The sequence below is a fragment of the Ascaphus truei genome, chromosome 12 (genome assembly GCF_040206685.1).
Source record: "Ascaphus truei isolate aAscTru1 chromosome 12, aAscTru1.hap1, whole genome shotgun sequence".
Lineage (NCBI taxonomy): Eukaryota > Metazoa > Chordata > Amphibia > Anura > Ascaphidae > Ascaphus > Ascaphus truei.
Window position 1 is genome coordinate 53,120,950 of NC_134494.1, and position 23,245 is coordinate 53,144,194.

General features: G+C 45.4%; 1 protein-coding gene across 15 annotated transcripts in view; it reads left to right on the forward strand.

Annotated features, from left to right (window-relative positions):
- The window catches only part of SOX6 (SRY-box transcription factor 6), a 561,724-nt gene that overhangs the window by 407,916 nt on the left and 130,563 nt on the right, over nucleotides 1-23,245 (forward strand). For 8 of the 15 annotated variants that reach the window (XM_075567743.1, XM_075567736.1, XM_075567734.1 and 5 more), the window contains 2 exons: nucleotides 2,175-2,298; nucleotides 21,925-21,990. In XM_075567743.1, the coding sequence (XP_075423858.1) occupies nucleotides 2,175-2,298; nucleotides 21,925-21,990 (190 nt within the window). The remainder of the gene's footprint in view (nucleotides 1-2,174; nucleotides 2,299-21,924; nucleotides 21,991-23,245) is intronic. The other 7 variants (XM_075567747.1, XM_075567745.1, XM_075567738.1 and 4 more) reach the window with 3 other exon arrangements.

Below are 23,245 nucleotides of genomic sequence, written 5' to 3' on the forward strand. Positions count from 1 at the left end.
GAACCTGTTTCTGAGCGCGCTGTCGGCTGAAAACCTCAAATCAGAGCGAAGCAGCGTCAACGTCACTGCGCCGTGGCATCAGTGCTTCGCGGGCTATTGGCCCAGTGTTGTCAGTGCCCCGCCTCCCGATCGTGCACGCTGGCTCAGTGCGGCTCCCCCCTCTATGGATGTAGCCTAAGAGAGCCTTAATACATGGACTGCAAAAGGTTCAGGATGAAAATGTCCTTCTGTAATGCCAATATTTAATGATACTTTTGGAGTGGGGGGGGGGTGGGCGGAAGCACTACCAGAAAACACTCCCATTGACTTGATCTGGACATTTTGTTTGGCAATGCCGAATTGACACTAATGCACCTTAGTAAATTATCCCCATGGACCTCTCCACGTCTTGAGCACCAATCTTCCCCTACTCTCTTTGAAAGCAATTCCATTCGAACTGCTGCAGCTGATTTCATCTGGTTTTATTCCCCCCGGTTTTACCTGTACAATTAATTTAGTCTACGCGCCTACTTTCAGTACCTAACACTGGCATCTAATGTAAGTAGTTTGAGGAAATAAGCACCAGGGAGCTCAAAGCTAAGGCATCTTCATTTACGTTACAGACCATAATAAAATGAATGCTGAAGTGACAGCTTCTGTTTGTCTTTGTTTGGGTTTTATTCTTTTTGATGAAGCAAATATACAGTGCTGGTATGCTCTCTGTATACAGTTCAATCATTTCGGCAGAACATGATAGTGCATCAAGCCATAAACCCACTCACAGAGGCAAGGTGCATCTGATGGCAGAACATCTTAGTTTTATTTGGAGCAATGATATAGTAGTCCTAAATCTACAGCGTTTGTGTTGTCTTCAAGTATTAACATGTCTGTGTCGATGCTTTTGAATATAAAGTGCTTTGTGTAACTCACTGCTTGTTAGAATGTGCCGTTATGCTGAATATGAAACACGCACAGGACAGGGCCGCTGGTCATTTCTAAAACTCGGCGCTCAGTAGCTGTCCCCTAGTATGGCAAAATAATTTTAGCCTCATTTTGCAGCTAAGACTTTCTTGGCATCTGCTTGCCGGTGTTTTTTAGTTAACTGAGTCACTGCCAATGAGGCAGCTCTTGGGAAGCAGCTATAATGTGTGACATCTTTAGAGATAATCCATTTTGCTTTCTATTTCAGCATCATTATTTGCATACAATTCTGCTTCAAAACGGTGAAATTAAAATAGTGTTATATGATGAAAGTTATGGAAACATATTGTACAGTATGTCCATGCAACTACTTATATCTAAAAAAAATTGTATTTTGTGTTTGTAAAAAATTAACCAAATTTTAAAACGTTATGATAAAAATAAGTAACAAAAACCCTCCACGTACAGCAAATAAAAGGACCATTTGTGGTGCATTTGCACGTCTCGGACAGGTCTGCAACCCTATCTTACCCCATTATTGCTTAGCATACAGTGCTTCCACTGCAGCCAGGGATTCTGGGTAATGACATGCAAATGAGCACACAGTGCCACCTTTTGCTTCACAACCATTTTGACAGGGACCCCTATAAGGTTATGCCTGCCGCATTAGGCTGGGGCCATGGTGCCGCAGACCGTACGGACGCTTCCGCACGCTGAGCGATCAGACTGCCTTAAGGCAGTGATCGCGTCCATGCGGCATGCGGGCGCGTGCACGGAAGTGGGAGGGGCCGCGCATTGCAACAGGCCGGTCACGTGAGCGGTTCGCCCAATGAGGGCGAACCAGCATTCGTGACGCCACTAGGCATACCCCCAGCCACGCCCCCAACGACCCATCCACCATGGTCAGGGAAAGCACCCGCTTCACGCAGGTCACTTCCCAGCCTCCACATGCCTCCGTGCGGGCGAAGGCACCATGGCTCCAGGCTTATACAGCTTTCTCAGCACAGCTTGGGTTAAAGAAAATGAACAATAGACTAACGTTGCATGAAAAACAAACCACAACCCAGAAACATGTGTAGATGTGGAATCCTGCTGCACCTTTGGGGGAGAAGCAAAACAATGTGTATATGGAGGCTTTGATATGTTAATGTTTAATTGATGAGGATTCCACCATGGCAAAAGTTCTGCTGGATTTGGCAAGCACAGGGTTGCTGCAGACATACCTGCCAGGACAGATTTGTGCATTGTCTGATCAGAGGCTCTCTTCTGTTCAGCAGGTCCAGGGTCACATGCCTCCACTCATGATCCCAATTTTTCCACACGACCAGCGGACGTTGGCAGCGGCTGCTGCGGCCCAGCAGGGATTCCTCTTCCCCCCAGGACTCACCTACAAGCCAGGTAGATGTGAAAAACTCTTACACCTATTTTTTTTTGTTTGTTTAATTGCTCACCAGTAAATAAGAACGTGTCACTGTGTTTGTTCACTTCTCAGCTATTTGTAAAGCTAAGGTCCTGATCACTGAAAGGTGTGTCCATCCAGGCTGGGGTTTGAGATTGCCCCACTAATTACAACTTTGAATGAGGTGTAGCATTCTTTCCTCCGTTGGGCTTCAGCCGAAAATAGTCTACACCAGGGACGCTAAAACTCCAGTTCTCCAGGCCCCCCAACAGATCCGGGTTTTAGGATATCCCAGCTTCAGCACAGGTGGCTTAATCAGTGGCTCAGTCGAAGACTGCACCACCTGTGCTGAAGCTCGGATATCCTTAAAACCTTAACCGGTTGGGGGTTCTCGAGGGCTGGAGTTGAGCACGAAAAAGAACACGGGCGTGTCAAAGCCAAACTTAAGAGCAAAGCCATTATTTTGTTGCTACTCGCGCTGAAAAATACCTGCGACAGGCAGCGTCTATGTATTAATCTTACTTAGCGCGATGTTGTGGTATGCAAACGACATGGGGGATTTATGGAGCCAGTGGGAGGAGTTTAGGGCGGTGTCACATTTGCATCTTGGCGCAGGTCTATGTATTGAGAAATGCGTGGTTTGCGTTACTTTTCTTGAAGATTTCCTGGGTTGGCTTTCTCTGGCACTTGAAAGGCGGCATAAATCAGATTTTTGGTGCAGAATATTAGCGCAACAGGCAACAAATTCTACAAGATACACCTTTCTTCCATCAACTTCTTTACCCCTCAATAAAAAACACCCACACAAATCCTCTGTTGACACCCTCTATCTACCCTCTATCTCCCCTAAACCTGAACCCAGACATACACACCTGATCTCACCCGATCTCACCTATGCCTCCCTGCCATCTCTTCCCCTGTAAATTGTGTTAACCCTCTCATTTTAATACTGACTAACCTTAAAACTTGCCCCACAAATCAAAAATCCCAATAGCCTGCACTCATGGTTACTGTCCCACACTCCTACCACCCACTGTGGCCAAGCACTGCCATCTACAGCACTTATTCCCTCACCTGCTGTCTTTGTAAGTTCCCCATCAAACCTCTTAGATTGTAAGCTCTTCGGGGCAGGGATTTCCTTTCCTATTGTCTGATTTTGCTGCACTTATTATAATTCCCTGCACTGTATTTTTTGTGAAGCGCTGAGTACCCTTTGCGCTATATAAATAAAGACATACAATACAAGAGTAGATATACTTTTAGGGGTAGATTCGATATCATTCGAAGCAGCCATTTGAATTCTATGGGTACTTGAATCCATAAAAATGGCCCAAACGGTCACTTTGGACTATATAGAATTTATCCCTTAATCCATATGTTGTGTCAGACCAAACAAATGCTTCCTAATTCACAGACCCACATGTGTTGTCTATTTAATGATTTTTGCTGCTCTGCTGTTAAAAGATGAGATGTCGGAAAAATTGTAAAGCTATTTGATAAACTTTAAATCATATCATAACCATTAAAATATAGAAAGCATGCTACACGGCTAAATACCTTCCTTTATTGCAAGTCTAACATGGGCCGCACTAATAAGGAACTAGTGGTAAAATGAGCATGTGAAATAATCTAATAAAATAATCTAATTTCCTGAGGGGAATTAGGGATACAGAAAACATTCTTGTGCAGACAGTGTTCCATTAATTTATTTAGTTGCATGGGAACAGTACATAAATAAAGGGAAATTTACATAAGAGTAGCTGATTGCCAATACCCCTTCCTCTCCAACCCCATCTGAACCAGCTTGGTTCAATGTCCACCCTATGTAACATCCCCCTGCCCCCCATAACCTTAATGGCTTCAGCTGTCAGACTTGGCCATATTCAAACCTGAGCCACACCTTATCCTACATTGAGGAGCCACCTCACCTTCTTGTTTCCATATTGCCCTCTCACGAGCAGGGCCTTCATTGCTCTTTGTATCTATTTGTGCATGTTTGTCCTCACTTGTATGCAGGGTTGCCACCTTCTATTGAGCCTAACCCAGAGACTTTTTCCAAATTAATAGAATTTTTTACATTTATTTATTTTCTTCTATATATTTACTTCTCTTACCTTAAACAGTGGGGGCATCTCCTCCTGCAAGGTCCCATCAACATGACTCTGACGTCAAATGACGGCTCGTTGTTGTGACATCACGTGATATTGCAGCGCCATGCGGTGTCAAGTTGCCAATACAACGGGACACCTTATGGCATGAGGCGTCATGTGATGTCCCGTTGTCATGGCAATGCGACGCCACATGATGCCATGACGTCATATGACATCCTGTTGTCATGGAAATATGACACCATTTGAAGTCGCGGGGCCATGTTGATGGAAGCCGGCAGGGGGAGATGCCGCTGGATGGTGCCACATCCGCCGCCCGGAGTTTTAATAGGTAAACTCGTAGCCCCGGAAATACGTGGCCGAAACCCTGCCTGTATGTAACTGTTTATGCTTTTGTAATATACATAATTCTGAACCCTCATTGTACCACGCTGAAGAATATGTTAGTGCTGCACACATAAACGATAATACTAATAATACCTGATATCCCCTTACCCAATCTCACCTTGTATGTGAGAACGTGGCTATAATTAGGAAATGTGGGAAAATAAGGCATGAGGAAGACCAAACTTGAAGGTGCACTGTGAACATGTCGTCAGCAAGGCAACCAGTGCTAGATCATACAGCAGGGGTGGGCAACTCCAGTGCTCAAGGGCCACCAATCGGTCCGGTTTTGAGGATATCCCTGCTTCAGCACAAGTGGTGCAGTCATAATGACTTTGCCACTGATTGAGCCACCTGTGATGAAGCAGGGATATCCAGAAAACCTGACCAGTTGGTGGCCCTTGAGGACTGGAGTTGCCCACTCCTGCTTTATGATCAAGCACTGGTTGAGGACTGGAGTTCCCCACCCCTGCTTTATGATCAAGCACTGGTTGAGGACTGGAGTTGCCCACCCCTGCTTTATGATCAAGCACTGGTTAAGGACTGGAGTTGCCCACCCCTGCTTTATGATCTAGCACTGGTTGAGGACTGGAGTTGCCCACCCCTGCTTTATGATCTAGCACTGGTTGAGGACTGGAGTTGCCCACCCCTGCTTTATGATCTAGGACTGGTTGAGGACTGGAGTTGCCCACCCCTGCTTTATGATCTAGCACTGGTTGAGGACTGGAGTTCCCCACCCCTGCTTTATGATCAAGCACTGGTTGAGGACTGGAGTTGCCCACCCCTGCTTTATGATCAAGCACTGGTTGAGGACTGGAGTTCCCCACCCCTGCTTTATGATCAAGCACTGGTTGAGGACTGGAGTTGCCCACCCCTGCTTTATGATCAAGCACTGGTTGAGGACTGGAGTTCCCCACCCCTGCTTTATGATCAAGCACTGGTTGAGGACTGGAGTTGCCCACCCCTGCTTTATGATCAAGCACTGGTTAAGGACTGGAGTTGCCCACCCCTGCTTTATGATCTAGGACTGGTTGAGGACTGGAGTTGCCCACCCCTGCTTTATGATCAAGCACTGGTTGAGGACTGGAGTTGCCCACCCCTGCTTTATGATCAAGCACTGGTTAAGGACTGGAGTTGCCCACCCCTGCTTTATGATCTAGCACTGGTTGAGGACTGGAGTTGCCCACCCCTGCTTTATGATCTAGCACTGGTTGAGGACTGGAGTTCCCCACCCCTGCTTTATGATCAAGCACTGGTTGAGGACTGGAGTTGCCCACCCCTGCTTTATGATCAAGCACTGGTTAAGGACTGGAGTTGCCCACCCCTGCTTTATGATCTAGCACTGGTTGAGGACTGGAGTTGCCCACCCCTGCTTTATGATCTAGCACTGGTTGAGGACTGGAGTTGCCCACCCCTGCTTTATGATCTAGCACTGGTTGAGGACTGGAGTTGCCCACCCCTGCTTTATGATCTAGGACTGGTTGAGGACTGGAGTTGCCCACCCCTGCTTTATGATCTAGCACTGGTTGAGGACTGGAGTTGCCCACCCCTGCTTTATGATCTAGCACTGGTTGAGGACTGGAGTTGCCCACCCCTGCTTTATGATCTAGGACTGGTTGAGGACTGGAGTTGCCCACCCCTGCTTTATGATCTAGGACTGGTTGAGGACTGGAGTTGCCCACCCCTGCTTTATGATCTAGCACTGGTTGAGGACTGGAGTAGCCCACCCCTGCTTTATGATCAAGCACTGGTTGAGGGCTGGAGTTGCCCACCCCTGCTTTATGATCTAGGACTGGTTGAGGGCTGGAGTTGCCCACCCCTGCTTTATGATCTAGGACTGGTTGAGGACTGGAGTTGCCCACCCCTGCTTTATGATCTAGGACTGGTTGAGGACTGGAGTTGCCCACCCCTGCTTTCTGATCTAGGACTGGTTGAGGACTGGAGTTGCCCACCCCTGCTTTCTGATCTAGCACTGGTTGAGGACTGGAGTTGCCCACCCCTGCTTTATGATCTAGGACTGGTTGAGGACTGGAGTTGCCCACCCCTGCTTTATGATCTAGCACTGGTTGAGGACTGGAGTTGCCCACCCCTGCTTTATGATCTAGCACTGGTTGAGGACTGGAGTTGCCCACCCCTGCTTTATGATCTAGGACTGGTTGAGGACTGGAGTTGCCCACCCCTGCTTTATGATCTAGGACTGGTTGAGGACTGGAGTTGCCCACCCCTGCTTTATGATCTAGCACTGGTTGAGGACTGGAGTAGCCCACCCCTGCTTTATGATCAAGCACTGGTTGAGGGCTGGAGTTGCCCACCCCTGCTTTATGATCTAGGACTGGTTGAGGGCTGGAGTTGCCCACCCCTGCTTTATGATCTAGGACTGGTTGAGGACTGGAGTTGCCCACCCCTGCTTTATGATCTAGGACTGGTTGAGGACTGGAGTTGCCCACCCCTGCTTTCTGATCTAGGACTGGTTGAGGACTGGAGTTGCCCACCCCTGCTTTCTGATCTAGCACTGGTTGAGGACTGGAGTTGCCCACCCCTGCTTTATGATCTAGCACTGGTTGAGGACTGGAGTTCCCCACCCCTGCTTTATGATCAAGCACTGGTTGAGGACTGGAGTTGCCCACCCCTGCTTTATGATCTAACACTGGTTGAGGACTGGAGTTGCCCACCCCTGCTTTATGAGCTAGCACTGGTTGAGGACTGGAGTTGCCCACCCCTGCTTTATGATCTAGCACTGGTTGAGGACTGGAGTTGCCCACCCCTGCTTTATGATCTAGGACTGGTTGAGTACTGGAGTAGCCCACCCCTGCTTTATGATCTAGCACTGGTTGAGGACTGGAGTTGCCCACCCCTGCTTTATGATCTAGCACTGTTTGAGGACTGGAGTTGCCCACCCCTGCTTTATGATCTAGCACTGGTTGAGGACTGGAGTTGCCCACCCCTGCTTTATGATCTAGCACTGGTTGAGGACTGGAGTTGCCCACCCCTGCTTTATGATCTAGCACTGGTTGAGGACTGGAGTTGCCCACCCCTGCTTTATGATCTAGCACTGGTTGAGGACTGGAGTTGCCCACCCCTGTCATAAAGCATAGAATAGCCGACACAGTCAGAAAAGTATGCGTGGCAGTTATTCTGCAGACAGGAAAGTTCAACATGAAGAGTGCAGGAGGCAGGGGACAATTGTGGGTTTTCTCCACAGATGTAAAAAGCCTAATATATACTGTATATGTGTGTGTTATATATACACCCGTCCCCACCACCACCATTGTGGTCCAGTATCAACTGGGCATGTGGATTATAGAAGAAAGGTGGTGTCCCAAAGTAAATGCATTGCACGTGGCACTGGGAGTGTTTCACTCTGGTTTGCCGTGAGATTATCTATTTACAAGGTTAGTCAAAACCAACCTTGTAATTTGAGATGAATTCATGGATAATTGATTATTAACTGTACTCCCTGCTACAGATGCCATAGTCAGCTGTTTACAGGCCTCTTTAGTGACTGTTAATTTGCATTTGGCACACCCCACAACTTTCCTTGCAAGCTTCTTACCTCCCCCCCTTTTTCTGTTACCTTTTACATAAACACAGATTTAGCTTTTTGTGCAAAATTTCTCACCCTTAATTAGCGTAAAAAAATAGCAAAATGCCGTAAAATTCAATTAACGTACTAGAAATAGGAAACTTTCCTTCCAATTTGCAATGGAATAATAATAGCTTCAGCGATGCTCAAAATTCATCGGGGAGAGGGGGGGGGCGCACGACACTGGGTGAGAACAGACAGGGGGCACAGCGCAGAAATTTTGCGCACCCCAGCTCAAAACCATGTTTCCAAACCCAGAGTTCCGCAGCACCGTGGGGGTTTCGTGAGAGGGTCAAAAGGGTGAGCGGTCTTCGAGAGCAGGGAGGAAGCAGGGCAGTTGCAAGGGGGCTAAACAGTTTCCTCTATCCTGATTGGCTACATTACCCAGAAGTAGCCAATAAGGAAGAGGTGTAAAAAGCCTGTGGGGTGTGGCCAAGGAGAGGAGGAAGTGGCATGGACTAGAGAGGGGTGAAGCTGTGTGTGTCTTTGTATTTGTTCTATCGTGTGTGTGTGTGTGTGTGTGCATTTGTTCTGTCGTGTGTATTTGTTCTGTTGTGTTTGTGTCTGCCCCCCTGTGACTCTCTGCCCCCCTGTGACTCTCTGCCCCCTCTGACTCCTGTAGTTTCTGTGACCCTGTCCTTTTGCAGGGGTGCTTCAGCAATTGAGCATAGCGATTAGGGGTACCCCGAGAGAACAAAGGTAGAAAACCATTGCTCTAAATTGTCACTTTGTCTCTTACACCTTAGAGCAACAATCTGCCCTACTGTTATTTTTTTTAAATTTTTTTGACATCCCCATTTTATTTTTATAAGGTAGGAATTGTTGGTTCCCCCAGGACTGAACTGCATTATATTCATCTCTAGGAACCCTCCGGTTCCTCAGATACTTAACCATTAAGTTACAGGGTTTAAATCTCCCTCCAGTGGAAACAAAATGGCTGCCAAATCACAGACCAATAGGAAGCCACAACATAATTGGTTGCGTCTTCCTATTGGACGGCCATTTACATAACCTGTAAAACCCATGAAGTAATATTGTTCCCTTCACTGGTCACTATCTTGGGAACCAGGTGGTCTCCGGAGATGAAAATAGCAAGGTTCAGTTCTGGAAGATTCCCTGTTACAATCATGTAAAGAAAATCTAAAAAATAAAAAAAGGGAAGGGGGATTAATTAGGCGGGATTGCTGCTTTACAAGAGGGATCCTCAAAATTACGATAACGGGTATTAGAACCCGACGGACATTGACTTGAATGGTAGTTAATTCCGTTCTGATACCCGGAGCTTTGTGAATCCCCGCCCACAATCCTAGTGCTTTAGTGCAGGGGTGCGCAAACTCTTCTCCCTGCCTCCCCTTCCTGCTCTCACCCCCTGCTCGGCTCCGGCAACGTCTCGTTGCCATGGCAGCGCGATGTTATGTGACCATAATGCCAGGTTGCCATGGAAAGTTAAGGTAAGTAAAGTTACAGAGGCCTCGCGCAATCCCTAGCATTTAATTTAAATACCTTTGGGGAAGCGCAGGGCCTCTGTAACCACCGCGCTCCCCCCCCCCCCAGAAAATCTGCTTTAGGGCAAGTATTCCTTGATTTGTTTCCAGTGGCTCGGGTTCGTGCTACTAACAAACTGTACTTTTAAAGAAGGTAAGAGAAACGGGTTCATTTAAATAAGGCTGAGTCCATGGTGACTGCAGCCGTGCGGAGGCGCGCTGAGGCTGAGGAAAAGCGGGTGCTTTCCCTGGCCTTAGTTGCCGGGCCGTCCGGGGGGGTGTCGGTGGGCGGGCCAGTGACGTCACGGAGCTGGTTCGCCCTCATTGGACGAACCGCTCACATGACCGTCCCTGCGCTCCCGTGAGCGCTCAAAGTAAAAATTTGATAAGACCTACGCTTCCGCACGCTTGCACGAACCCCTGCTAAAGCCGCTCTCATTGCGGCTGCAGGGGCTCACTGCCGAGTGTAAGCGCGCCTCAGCACGGGTCAGCGCCTAAGCGCTGACCATGCCCAAGGCCTAAGGGAGTTTACCTGCAGCTCTCCAGATACCACTGTGAAAGAGTCTTTGCATAGTTACATAGTTACATATAGTTACATAGTTACATAGTTACATAGTTACATATAGTTACATAGTTACATAGTTACATATAGTTACATAGTTACATAGTTACGTAGTTAAATGGAAGCGTTTAAAAAAAACATTTCGGGTTGCGACTGCCGCGTCACGTAACGTGGCCATCCAATCAAAAACAGATTTCAGCCTGCAGCCGCGCACGCAGTAGCATGTGCTTGTGCTTGTGCACATGTCGCTCTGCGACGTCACAGATTTGCGCGCGCCCTGCAGTTCGGCTTTATAATAGAAGTCTAAGGGAACTACGCGGGCGACAACGCGTGCTGCTGTACCTGTTTGCTCACAGGAGGCCTAAGCCTCCGCCTCTGGGAGCCTGGGGTGAGCTCTTTCTCCTTGCGTGCAGCACCTACACCTATGAGGGATCCCAGCGTTGGCGGGATAGCCCCTCACAGGAACCAATACATACAGTAGTAAAGAATAATACACCAGACAATGTATATAACTAAGGTAACATACAATAACTAGCACAGATAACATACAATAACTGTACCCACAATATAAACCCACTGACCCAACACATGGTGGTTGCCCCTAGTACGGAGTGTGCTGTGGCAACAATACCCCTGGTGTCCTGTCCCAGCAATTCCCACCCAAAGGTAGTGCTACCCCTGTAGATGTAGGTTCACGTTGGGTACCTGCCTGTGTACTCCAGTAACCAGGTGCTGCTTGGCGTAGTGTGTTGGAACGGGTCCCACGCAGCAGGGCCTCCAACACAAATCCCTTCTCTCCTAAAGGGTCCTGATCCTCCTCGCAGTGTGAGCTCCAGACGGAGGGTCTCACACAATGTCCCTGGAACCTGTGACCTGGTCCCAAGCCGCAGGGCACTGCGTGGCCGTCCAGTCACCGGTGCAGGAATAAAAATAAAGGGAAGAGTCCCTATCTGGGGCCTTCCCTACAACACTCCTCTCTCTACTGGTGTCTCAGGGCCTAACTGGGGCCTAGGGGCAAGATCAAGGCCAAGGCCAGGAAGCACTGCTCCGTGGACACTACCTTCTTCTTTGCCTCCTCCTTCCGGACTGTCTCGTGGGCTTTCCGCGCGCAGAGGATATCCTGTTCCTCGCAGTGCTCGCATCCTGGCTGGTACAGTCCCATATGCTGCAGTCCCTCCCTCTAGAGATTCTGGGACTTGTATTCCCGCGGCTGGCAGACATATATGTTATCCTCTAATAACTCTTATAACTCTACGTGACTAATGCTACAACTACCCATACGCCACGCCCGACTGCTCCCCACCCCGTGTCCTGAGATCCCTAGTCCCTCAATGTCCCCCAGTGTCCACACCCCAAACCCCCAATGTGTGACCGCATGGCTCACTAAGTTGAGTGTAGTAGAGTTGGTGCACTTTCTGTATGGGTACCTGCCAGGCGCTCCAGCACCCGGGCGCGCTGACAATGATCTGAAGTGATCCACAATCCAGCGATGCCCTCCACTGTGCGTCCTCCGTGTGGGGTGGTATCCTGCTGGAGTGTCCCACGTGAGGATAGTCTCTACTTCAGCTCGGTAGTCTGGTCCCAGACCACCAGTGTCAGGATCACGCAGTGTAGCTACTGTGTCCCTGACTTATACTAGCTAAGGGGCAAGGTTCCTATCTAAGGGCCTGTCCCTGTAGCTGACACAAACTAATACTGGGAGTCGGGGCCTAGCTGGGGCATAGGGGGAATCTGGCCTAGTGCAGAGGGTCACAGACCTCTGCACACACACCTCTTGCCCCTATCTTACTCCAGCTCCAAATTTTCCTTCCATGCATTTGTTCCCCCAACAAATTATCCTGATATTAACTCCCCGGTTCTAAACAAAACAAAAATTATATGTCAAGAATATATAATATGTCTCTAATGTGATCAAAGCATTATAAAGTTCCAGCAAATATATCAGTAGGAAAGTCTGTCTGTTTTATTCATGAACTGTAATCAAACCAGGTTCCATAAATATTACATTATGTTAGGCCAAATAATAACAGATTCTATTTAGTCAAATACATCAGTAAATACATGAAACATTATTCCAAGGCCAGCATTTAGATCCATGTACACAAGAAATCTGTTTTTTTTTTCTCTCTCTTCCTTCTATAAGGGGGCAGTAGTCACTTGTAAAGATGCAGAACACAGATTTGCAAACCGTAAACTTGGTTTTTAAATCCAAGTTGGAATGGGGACACGACCATATTGCCAAACAAACACATATGCTTGTCTGCATTTTGTGACATTTGCAGGTACATTGTAAATCTGTAAATTGATAAATAAGTGAATATGTAAATTGCTTTTTTTTGTCATTACATCTGACAGCTTTGCAGATGTTCCATACTAATGAATTCCTACACTACAATGACACTACAAGATACTGTCATGTTCGTGGGAAATGTGGAAATTGGCTCAATCCTAAACAATAAATACTGTTCTCAAAGTACTACTTTGCTGCCAATGGGACCCGTATGCATAGCAACAGGACGGTGTGGAAGGGAGATTCAAGTCCAATATACACTTTGATAGCACATACAGTATGTACTGTCTTTAGATTGTCTTAAAAACTGCTTAATGAGAAGTACAAACCCCAAAACCTACAACAGAAAATACATCAATACAGAAACGTAATAGACCTCTCACAGATAAGTAGCAGGATGTGATGAAAGCCGTCAAATGGGCCACACAAAAATCAGATTTGAATGACCATGGCGTTACAATTAGCAGGTTCCATATTTCGTGTGGTTGCTGACTGGCGTCGTGGTATTTCCTTTGAAAAGTAAAACACTTGCTCCCAGTTCAGATCGAATTCTTAAATCTCAGGTATCAAAAGCCAGAATGCGCAGCAACTGAATGTCAACTTGCCTAAACACGTGCTCTTTTCTGTGCTCAAACGAAAGAATAACTACTCACGCAAGCATTCTAAGTCCTGAAACAAATTTGAGAAAAAAATGCTATAACATGTCAACTGATTTCATGCCAAGATCGTTTCTGACAACCCTACTGATGTTCTGTGGTAACTCCTTCATTGCCGTTCCGCCGGGTGTGTATGTCCCCTGACTGTACATGAAGAGAAACAGTCTCTTTGATTACCATTCAATAGATTCCAAGACTATTATAGGCACAGTACAGGGGGTTTATAGGGAATTACAAGGGGTTTTAATACATTTTTGGAGCTAAACTGATGTAAGGTGAGGCATTTTCATTCTTTATACAGTATATCAAGGTACTGTAATTTGTTTTTGTTTGTTTTTTTCTTGTATGCCACATTGCTGTCTGGGGACAAGAGTGTGCATAGAAGGAGCTAGGGTAGCAACAAACAAACATATTATAATGGGGTTTATCAAATTATATTCTTCTCCTTGCCACTCGTTTCCTCCTTTCTGCCAGGTCTTGCACTTTTCTTTTTTTATTATTGCTTCTCTGGTGACTCCTGATGAAGGACTCTCGAGCTTTCTCTGTATACCACAGTTGACTGGGCCTTGCAATTAATGGCATTCTTAAATTATGTGACAAACTGTTCCCAGATCAAAGCGACGCCACTTTGATTAAAAGCCTGAGTTGGCTCACAATGTCCTCGGAGTCATCTTCTCTATTTAAAATGCCGAAGGAGGACAAAATATTAACATTGTAATGCATCGGGTTGTAATGGAGTTTTCTGCATAGATTAAATGATAGTGTATAGTGTACTTTGTAGCTCACAGGATTCTTCCTATGTACACTTTAGGAGTGGGTACGTCTACTTTTGTTTTGGTCCTAAGACATTCATTTTTGGACGTGGTTTTGGTGCTGAAACTTTTTCTGTGTTTCAGTTCTGGTTTGCCAAAACTTGATTTGTTTGGTTTTGGTATTGGATTATTACCAAAGTATAGAAACATCTATTAAAAAAAGCAGGATAATGCTAAAATAGCATAAAATAAAGCAACCAAAAAAAATTGCTTCAAATATGTACAGTGTACAATCAAAACATTTCAAAAATATAATTATGTACAAAGTAATGGTGAGAAACTCCTGGAGATGGTTTGAATTAAATTATATTGGGAGGTTTTGGTTCTACAAATCTGCAGGGTCTTTTTTTGGGATTTGGAATGTAAGGTTCTGGTCGGTTCTGCTTTCAAACACCTGGTTTTGCCCATCTCTAATACACAGTACACGTGAAGAAGAGACCCGTGAGGTTTCAAAAGTCCTGTAAACTATAATTTCTTCTATGAAGAACTCTTATTTGCAAGCTACAGCAAATCACTACTTCTCCAGGAGAAATGCAGAAAGCACAGTGCACAGTTGCATGCAGATCATTGGGATGGAACGGGTTACAGTTCAACCTGGAGGCAGGTAGCAGCCTTCATCTCAAATTTCATTGTGTAATTTAGATTTATACAATTATGCAAACTCCGCAGCGCAGCTAAAACGTAATGAGTATGTTTAAAAGGCCACTTTTATAAGGTCATACAATTAATTGTTGAATAACCCAAATATATACATGTAGAAACTAAAAAGACAACTCCCACTCCCACAAAGCACTGCATTAATAATTCATCTAATAATACATAAGTAGTGCATTTAATTAATAATACATTTAAGTTCAGTGCTGTTATTCTTACCCACCTTCCTTCATTGTAACATTTTACCACACTTTCATAGAATGTGCTGACAATTTGCATCCATTATTCTTGCGGCTGCTTGCAATGTGTCATAATGAAGCATCGGCTGTTTTGCAGTTGTTAAAAGTGCAGTTTGTACCATTTTGTTGTGCTAAAACAATGACGGTTGTAAATGGGTATGTGTCTGTGTGTCTCTTTAGCTGCACGTATAATAAAAGCTGTAACAATTTAATGCCAGTCCTGTAGAATCAAATTAAAAAAACATATTTCTTACTTTACGACCCCATTAAATGTCTCCTGAGTAGGCTTATCTTCGTAAAGATAATGACCTTGACGATTACGGGCCCAAGACAAACCTTTGCTGTAATCATTATTTGACCGGAACACGCCTGTTCTGCTCTGTTTCATTGCTTTCAATGCTGGTACTAAATATTTCCCTTGTACAATCACGGCGGGTGGATCAGAACGTTGAATTAACCCTTCCTCTGCTCAGCACTGTTTCTGGCCTCTCCAGCAGATACAGATGTAAACGCGCAGTGTCTGAAAGGCGTGTTCTGCGCCTGCTCCTCTCGAACATGCTGTAGCGCTCTTTTGGGCCATGCTAAAAATGGTTGATTGGAAATACTGTTTTTTGGTGCCGAATGATTAAATTAATATTCCATGATTTTTAAGAAGTAGAAATAGCAGTGTAAGTTGCGATAGGTTAAATGAGTACTTCAAATAACTGAAGGTATCACTGGACTAACAATTGATATGAGGAAGGGAGTAGAACTGTCGAACGTCTGTCTTATAATATCAATTGTTAGTTTGAATAAAAAAGGTAATTGCCTAATACTGAAGTACTCGTGATTTTAATGGAAATGTTAAATATTAAAGACTGCGTGCTAAATATTTAAATAATAAAATAATAATAATAATGTATACAGGCTCAGTTAAGGCCATATATTAAAGTGAAAACATTCAGCTGTTTTAATAAATATGTTCTATATCAGGGTGCGCGAACTTCTTGAGCTGCGACCCGATGCCCGGCAGCTGCAGCGTTCGCGCCCTCTCTCCAAGGACTCACGTGACCCCGCTGCGTCATTTGCCGTGCATTGCCATGGCGATACATCATGTTATATGACCCGCCGCTGCGTCATTTGACACAGCGGTGCCATGGCAACACTTCCCCGAAGAACCGTCAGAGAGCAGGTAAGAGAGTTGCCGCGGCCTCACGCCTCCCCCAGCATTTAATTTAAATGAATGTAACCGCCATGCCCCACTAGAAATTCTCGCGACCCCCAGTTTGCGCACCCCTGTTCTATACACTACCTGCCCAAGGAACACATTTTGCTGCCTATATATTACACTCTCTAGTGGCTAGTGCAGGGGTGGGCAACTCCCGTCCTCAAGGGCCAGCAACACGTCAAGTTTCCAGGATATCCCTGCTTCAGCACAGACTCAATCAGTGGCTCAGTCAAAGACTGCACCACCTGTGCTGAAGCAGGGATATCCTGAAAACCTGACCTGTTGGTGGCCCTTGAGGACTGTAATTACCCACCCCTGGGTTAGAGAGACCCGTGAGACACGATGCTGAATATTTTCTAGTAGAAAAAGGGGGGTCCTCCGGCGCGTTGCTCTGCTTGTGGCTCCACGGCGTTTAAAGTATATAAAATAAGGGAGAGAAGAGAGGGGACCACAGTAAGGGACCAACACAGTGATTATACACAGCTCTTCGTTTGAATAAGGGGGGAGGGGGAGTAGGGGTGTTTAGAAGATCAGTGGAGGTTGAAAGATATTGCTGAATGAGAGGAGACACACTTACATCAAAATGTCTAATATCTTGAATTGTTGTACTCTTCTCTTTATATGGCTGTATTTGTTGAGGGTGAGGAAAAGCCTCCTGGTATCCTCCTTGTGCTGGCGCGTTACTTTTCCACAGCGCACCCCACTTGATACCAAGTTCTTTCCATATTCATCTCCATACCAGACCAGGAGCTCTGTGTGTGGGGGGAGGTCTGTGCAGGTTCTGTAGTAGATTTTCCTGTGGTACCGCAACGCCACAAGGTTCTGTTCTTCCTAGTTTCTCGCACAATTTACAAACAGAAAAGGTTTTTTCATCTGAAAAAATAAAGTGGTGCAGGAAGCACACAGGAGCCTTTTCTGTTTGTAAATTGTGCGAGAAACTAGGAAGAACAGAACCTTGTGGCGTTGCGGTACCACAGGAAAATCTACTACAGAACCTGCACAGACCTCCCCCCACACACAGAGCTCCTGGTCTGGTATGGAGATGAATATGGAAAGAACTTGGTATCAAGTGGGGTGCGCTGTGGAAAAGTAACGCGCCAGCACAAGGAGGATACCAGGAGGCTTTTCCTCACCCTCAACAAATACAGCCATATAAAGAGAAGAGTACAACAATTCAAGATATTAGACATTTTGATGTAAGTGTGTCTCCTCTCATTCAGCAATATCTTTCAACCTCCACTGATCTTCTAAACACCCCTACTCCCCCTCCCCCCCTTATTCAAACGAAGAGCTGTGTATAATCACTGTGTTGGTCCCTTACTGTGGTCCCCTCTCTTCTCTCCCTTATTTTATATACTTTAAACGCCGTGGAGCCACAAGCAGAGCAACGCGCCGGAGGACCCCCCTTTTTCTACCAGTATCTACACAGAGGTTGGTGAATCACCTCTGAGAGACTCAGGCTGCGGAACTGCATTGTGCAAGGACAGGAGCTATATACTGAACAGTAGGATAACTCATTTTTGGCGCAACTTTTCTCTCTTTTATATTATTGAATATTTTCTAGGATGCCCTGATTTTATTGCATTATTCTTAGCATATTACACATGCCCACACCCAGAATATTAATATCAGCAATGTATTCCCTGTATGGTGTTTCAGAGCTTGTGAAACGTGTGCAGAGGGTTTCCAACTTTAAAGCAAGGGAAGAAGGGGACACTTGAGTACTGATAATGTCTACTGTGAATCAACAACTAGCTGGGGCACACAGTGGGGGCGCTACATGACATTCTATATTCTGCAGTCACGTGGGTGACCTGGCTTCATTTATTATTCCAATCCACAGACTGCCACTGCGACAAAAGAGCCATTTTCATGCTTTTTTTTTTTAGTTATTATTTTTTTTAACATAGGTTTGAAGCAGGTATCTCTGGAGCTGAACCCCATTAATGTCAGCTCTGGGCACCCCCTTGTTCCTGAGATACTGACCTCCATATGGGGTGCCAGTACCTCAGCAAAGTTTTTTTTTTTTTCAAAGACATCGATTCTAGGACATGTTAAAATGTTTTAAAAAAGGTGCGTCTTAGAGTCAAAGAAATATGGTAATACTGAAAATATATATATTGCCTGCTTCGATAGCCACTTTAAATTTATTTAAAAGTATAACAAGGTGAGTTTTTGGCAATTTAGGGACATTTTGCTCTCTCCATCAGCGTGCGTTGAGACATTGCTTTACTGGCTGCAACTACCTGGAGCAAATGCGTGAGTTTTATTAAGCTCTATGTTTTTTCCCCGTGTTCCCATCATCCATTGTAGAGTTTACTCTCTTGTTTAGTCACTTCTAACACTGACTGTGATTGAGCGCGCACAACTTTTCGGTATGAAATTCCCTAGTACTTTCCAGTTTAAGATATGTTTCAATTTAAAAGTTTGGTTCTTTAGTGGGGCTTATTTAAAACTGCCATTACTTCACTTTATAACTTGGAGTTTTATCATTTTAATCTAGGTGATCTAATTACATGATTTTAAAAACGAACAAAAAGAATCACAAAAGCAGCTATGAAAATAGACTGCTTTTCAACTAATATGTAAGATACAAGGAATAATTCTGCCCCTATTCAATTAGCTATGAAGCTGCTTCCCCGAGCTTGGAAACAATGCAGTTAGCATCAGAAGACTGGGACTAAACCCTCCAGCATATGGAAATACCTTTACAGATGTTAAATAAGGGCCCTAGAGGCCTAGTTACAAACTCTAATTAGTGACTTTCTGCAGGGCCGCCAGCAGCTTGTATGGGTGTATTCATGGACTAAAGTGCTCACCTAGGTCCCTTGGGTTAATGAGCATGGGGGGGGGGAGGAGGGAGCAGAAGGTATGTTGAGGGGGAGGGGGAGCACCTGCGGAGCCGGGCCAGGCCCCAGCAGCAGTTGGGCGGTGGAGTAGGGCCCCACTTGACTTTTCCGGAAGTTTGTGTTTGACTTACGGTCAGACTTTCTGTTCTACTTACGGTATTGGCCATGCCCCCCATTCCGCCACCAGGCCCCGGACTTTTGTCCTGGTTCTTTGCCCTGTATTTTCCGGTGAAAATGGTGATGTTTGCACGGTTCTTGCCATATTCATTAAGCCCTTATTGCATGTTCAAACCTTGTGAAAATACAGCTCATCCCCCTTATAACGCTGTGCTTGGGGTCCAAAGAATCGCGTTATAAGTGGATCGCGTTAGAAATAATGTACAATTGTATGCGTTGTACAATAAAGTATTTAAGATACCAATAATCGTGTTGTAAAGTATTCATAAATAGGAAAATTGGGAGCCACGCGTACATCGCGTTATAAGCGGCTTCGCGTAGTAACGGATCGTGTTATAACAGGGTGGAGCTGTAGCTGGTTTTGATGCAATTTTTGGTTCCGGCGATGCGACTCAAAGTAGTTGTACAGTAAATAAAAATACCACTTATGGCATGTCTCAGACAGATCTGCAACCCTGTCTTTTCCTATTATCGCTTAGCAAACAGTGCTTCTACTGCAGCCAGGGATTCTGGGTAATGACATGCAAATGAGCACAGTGACACTCTGCTTCGTATTCCACTTTAATATGGACCCCTATGCAAAGAATGCAAACTCACATAATGACACTCACAGACTATTACACATATCACCTGGCCAGAAATGACGCCTCGCTCATTTGGGCGAAATAGGACTTTTGAATAGAGGGCTGATTGACTTACAGTATACTGTATATCTTCCAACAGATTATCCAATACAACATGTGGGGAGACACAAGTGAACATGCAGTTGTGATTCTTGGGAATGATTTGAATGATTTTAATCTATTTGACATATTTGAATTCGCATGTATCTCAGGTATCTCACGTAGGGCACCAGTTAATCTATTTGGGGGTTTCTGAGGAAGACAATCCCATTTTAAGCTATAGAGAGACGTGAAACAGGTAAAAATGTGTCTATCATATTTAAAACCTTTAGATATATTTATATAATTTATATAATACATTCTTGCCAAAATCAACAGCATTTTCTTAAACATTTTTGGCCAGGATCCCTGTTTAAAAACTTAAGCATATTAAGCATACAAACACCCTTTCCCCATGTTTTAAAAAGACAAAAACATCGACAGGGAGAATAAAAACGACATGTCAGCAGTCAGGGAAATGCAGCCTGTAACCTGTAGGAGAGATAAAGAAAAAAACGCCAGGGTGTGGCAGGAATAGTAATAAATTACGCCACAAAACGATAGCTCTACAAGAACATTTACTGTAGGTATTTCCAAGTACAGAAGTATGACAGCTTTGAAAATAAATTGCCAGAGAAAATTATTATTGAACTAGGTTTTTTTATTTTTACTTAGCAGTGAAGCGGTTAACCCCTTGCATGCTAGAACTGAAATTAACTTTGAGTATTCTAACGCAGACGTGCGAAAACTTTTACCCTGCGCCCCCCTGCCTGCTCTGCCCCAGTGCTCGCACCCCTCCTCACCTTATATTAAGTGTCGAATGATGCTGCAGGGTCATGTGACATCACGTGACCTTGCGGTGTCATTTGACGCCATGGCGACGTGTCGCCCGAACCTGGCTGAATCAAGGTAAATGAGTTACAGAGGCCTCGCGCGGTCCCCTGGCATTTAATTTAAATGGCTTGGGGGAGAGCACGGGCCTCTGTAACCGCTGTGCCCACCCAAAAGAATCTCGCACCCCCCGTCCTCCCCCAGTTTGCACACCCCTGTTCTAACACACACTGCATTCATGTGTAAATATGATAGCAGAGACCATACCAATTGCAACTCTTTGGCCCGTCTATGAAAGCAGATGTGCACAGGTGTTGGTTCATGTTGTATTAAATGCGAAACGCTTGTTAGACAAGTTACTTTAATTTGCTGCCGAGTATTAATTGGGGAAGTTCATGCCCCCTCTAACCTGGTGGTGTTTTTTCACTAAGAAAAGGGAAAATAAATTAACTGGATATTTGATATTAATATGATATTTGTTATTGATGGAATGAATGGTATGAATGCAGAACTGCCCAATGGGTTGGTGGAATAAATAGTATAAATTAGATGGGCCTCTCTGTTCACATTCCCTAGATCAGAGGTGGCCAACCCATTTAAAATGTCCGCCATCCCCCACCACCCGCCGATTCACCCGGCCAGTGCCGGAAGTTGGGCCCGCCTGGATGTTGGGCCCAACTTCCGCATCCGCCTGTGTGACACCAGCTCCCCTCCTCCGCAGGCCTGAAGGCCTACCCTCATCCCCCAAAGGTAAAATTCTTGGGGGAGGCAGATCGAGTGAGGGAGAAGCAGGGGGGGATTGAGGGAGAGTGTGTGAGAAGAGGGGAAAGGAGAGTGTATGTAGAGGAGCAGTAGGACAGTGGCCCACCAAAGAATGTGCGCCCATTTATTGGCATGCTTGAAGAAAAGGTTGACTACCCGTGATTGAAAAGATAAATAATACACACATTTAAAAATGGATGCAAAGTAGTTTGATACACTGACACTCAAGGACAGGAATTAAAAATGTGTTTCTTAGCATCAGTTTTGTGCTCTAATGGCCTTCATCATTAATTCCGCTTGTAAAATCATTAAACAAACAACTTCACATTATAATTAGTTGAGGTCTTTATTCATTTCCAAACTAGATGATGCAGCATATTCGACACAAGCTACTGGGCTGAAACATGCTTTCTGCAATGTATTGTTCAAATGTGAGTGTTGGCAAAGGTGTGTGCTGTCTGTGTTTTATATTATTATATATCAGCCCTCTGTGCCTCCTCTCGATTCTGATCATTTGCCTTACCCCCCCCCCCACCCTCCACTGGAACAAGCTCACCCACCACAACCAATCTCCCCCCTCCCTAACTAGCTCCAGAAGCCAACTTAAATCTCATCTCTGGTCCATCACATTTCATGATCTCACGTTAACCTCCTATCCCATATTCACCCTCCCCAATGCCCATGGTCTCCCCTACCCTCATCCCTTCCTAAACCTTTAAGTCTCTCCAAAATCCTCCAAATGCACCCTCCTCACTGATCCAATTCCAACTCCCCCTTTTCCCACTGTCAGACTCATCACCATGCCCACCAACCAAGCAAGCTCTCAATGCACCTAACCCATTACCCGACCATAATGTTCCAACTACTGCCCAGCACAATGACATTTTGATAATTACTCTATAATCTAATCCGTGGGTGCGCAAACTGGGGGTGCGGGATTTTTTAGGGGGGACACGACGGTTGCAGAGGCCCCACGCTCTTCTGTAAAGCAGTTAAATTAAATGCCGGGGGATTGCGTGAAACCTCTGCAACTTCCCTTACCTTGTCTTCGCTGTCATGTAACCCTGCAGTGTCATTTGACGCTGAAGACAAGGTAATGAGGGGGGCGCGTGTAGGGGAGGGGGGAGAGCAGGCAGGGGGGCACAGACTGAAAAGTTTGCGTACCCCTAATTTCATCTATATGTAACCACACCTTTGTTTTACTAAAAAAATTTACAACGCCCTGGATAAGTTTGCTATATAAATGTTGTTATAAATAAATTATATTAAAGAGACAGTCCAAGCTATTTTTGTTAAAATAGGATTGAAGCATGGGGTCTCCGAAGCTAAACCCCATTCATTTCAGCTCTGGGGACCCCTTGCTTCCCAAGATATTTACCTCCATAGGGAGTGCTGGTAACAGCTCTGACTAGACAAGTCTGGGATATGAAGATGGCGATTTATATGTCCCGCGTTATCTGGGCCGATAGGAAGCCATGATGTCTTCCCTTATAGCTTCCTATTGGCCCACGTGACTGGGAGATTTAAACTGGACTGAGATACCAGCACTCCTACGGACGTAAGTATCTCGGGAAGTCCCCGGAGCTGAAATGAATGGGGTCCAGTGCCGAAAAACCCCTGCTTCAATCCTATTTGTAAAAAAATAAACCAGGAAACAAAATTGCATATCTTAAACTGCTACTTTAA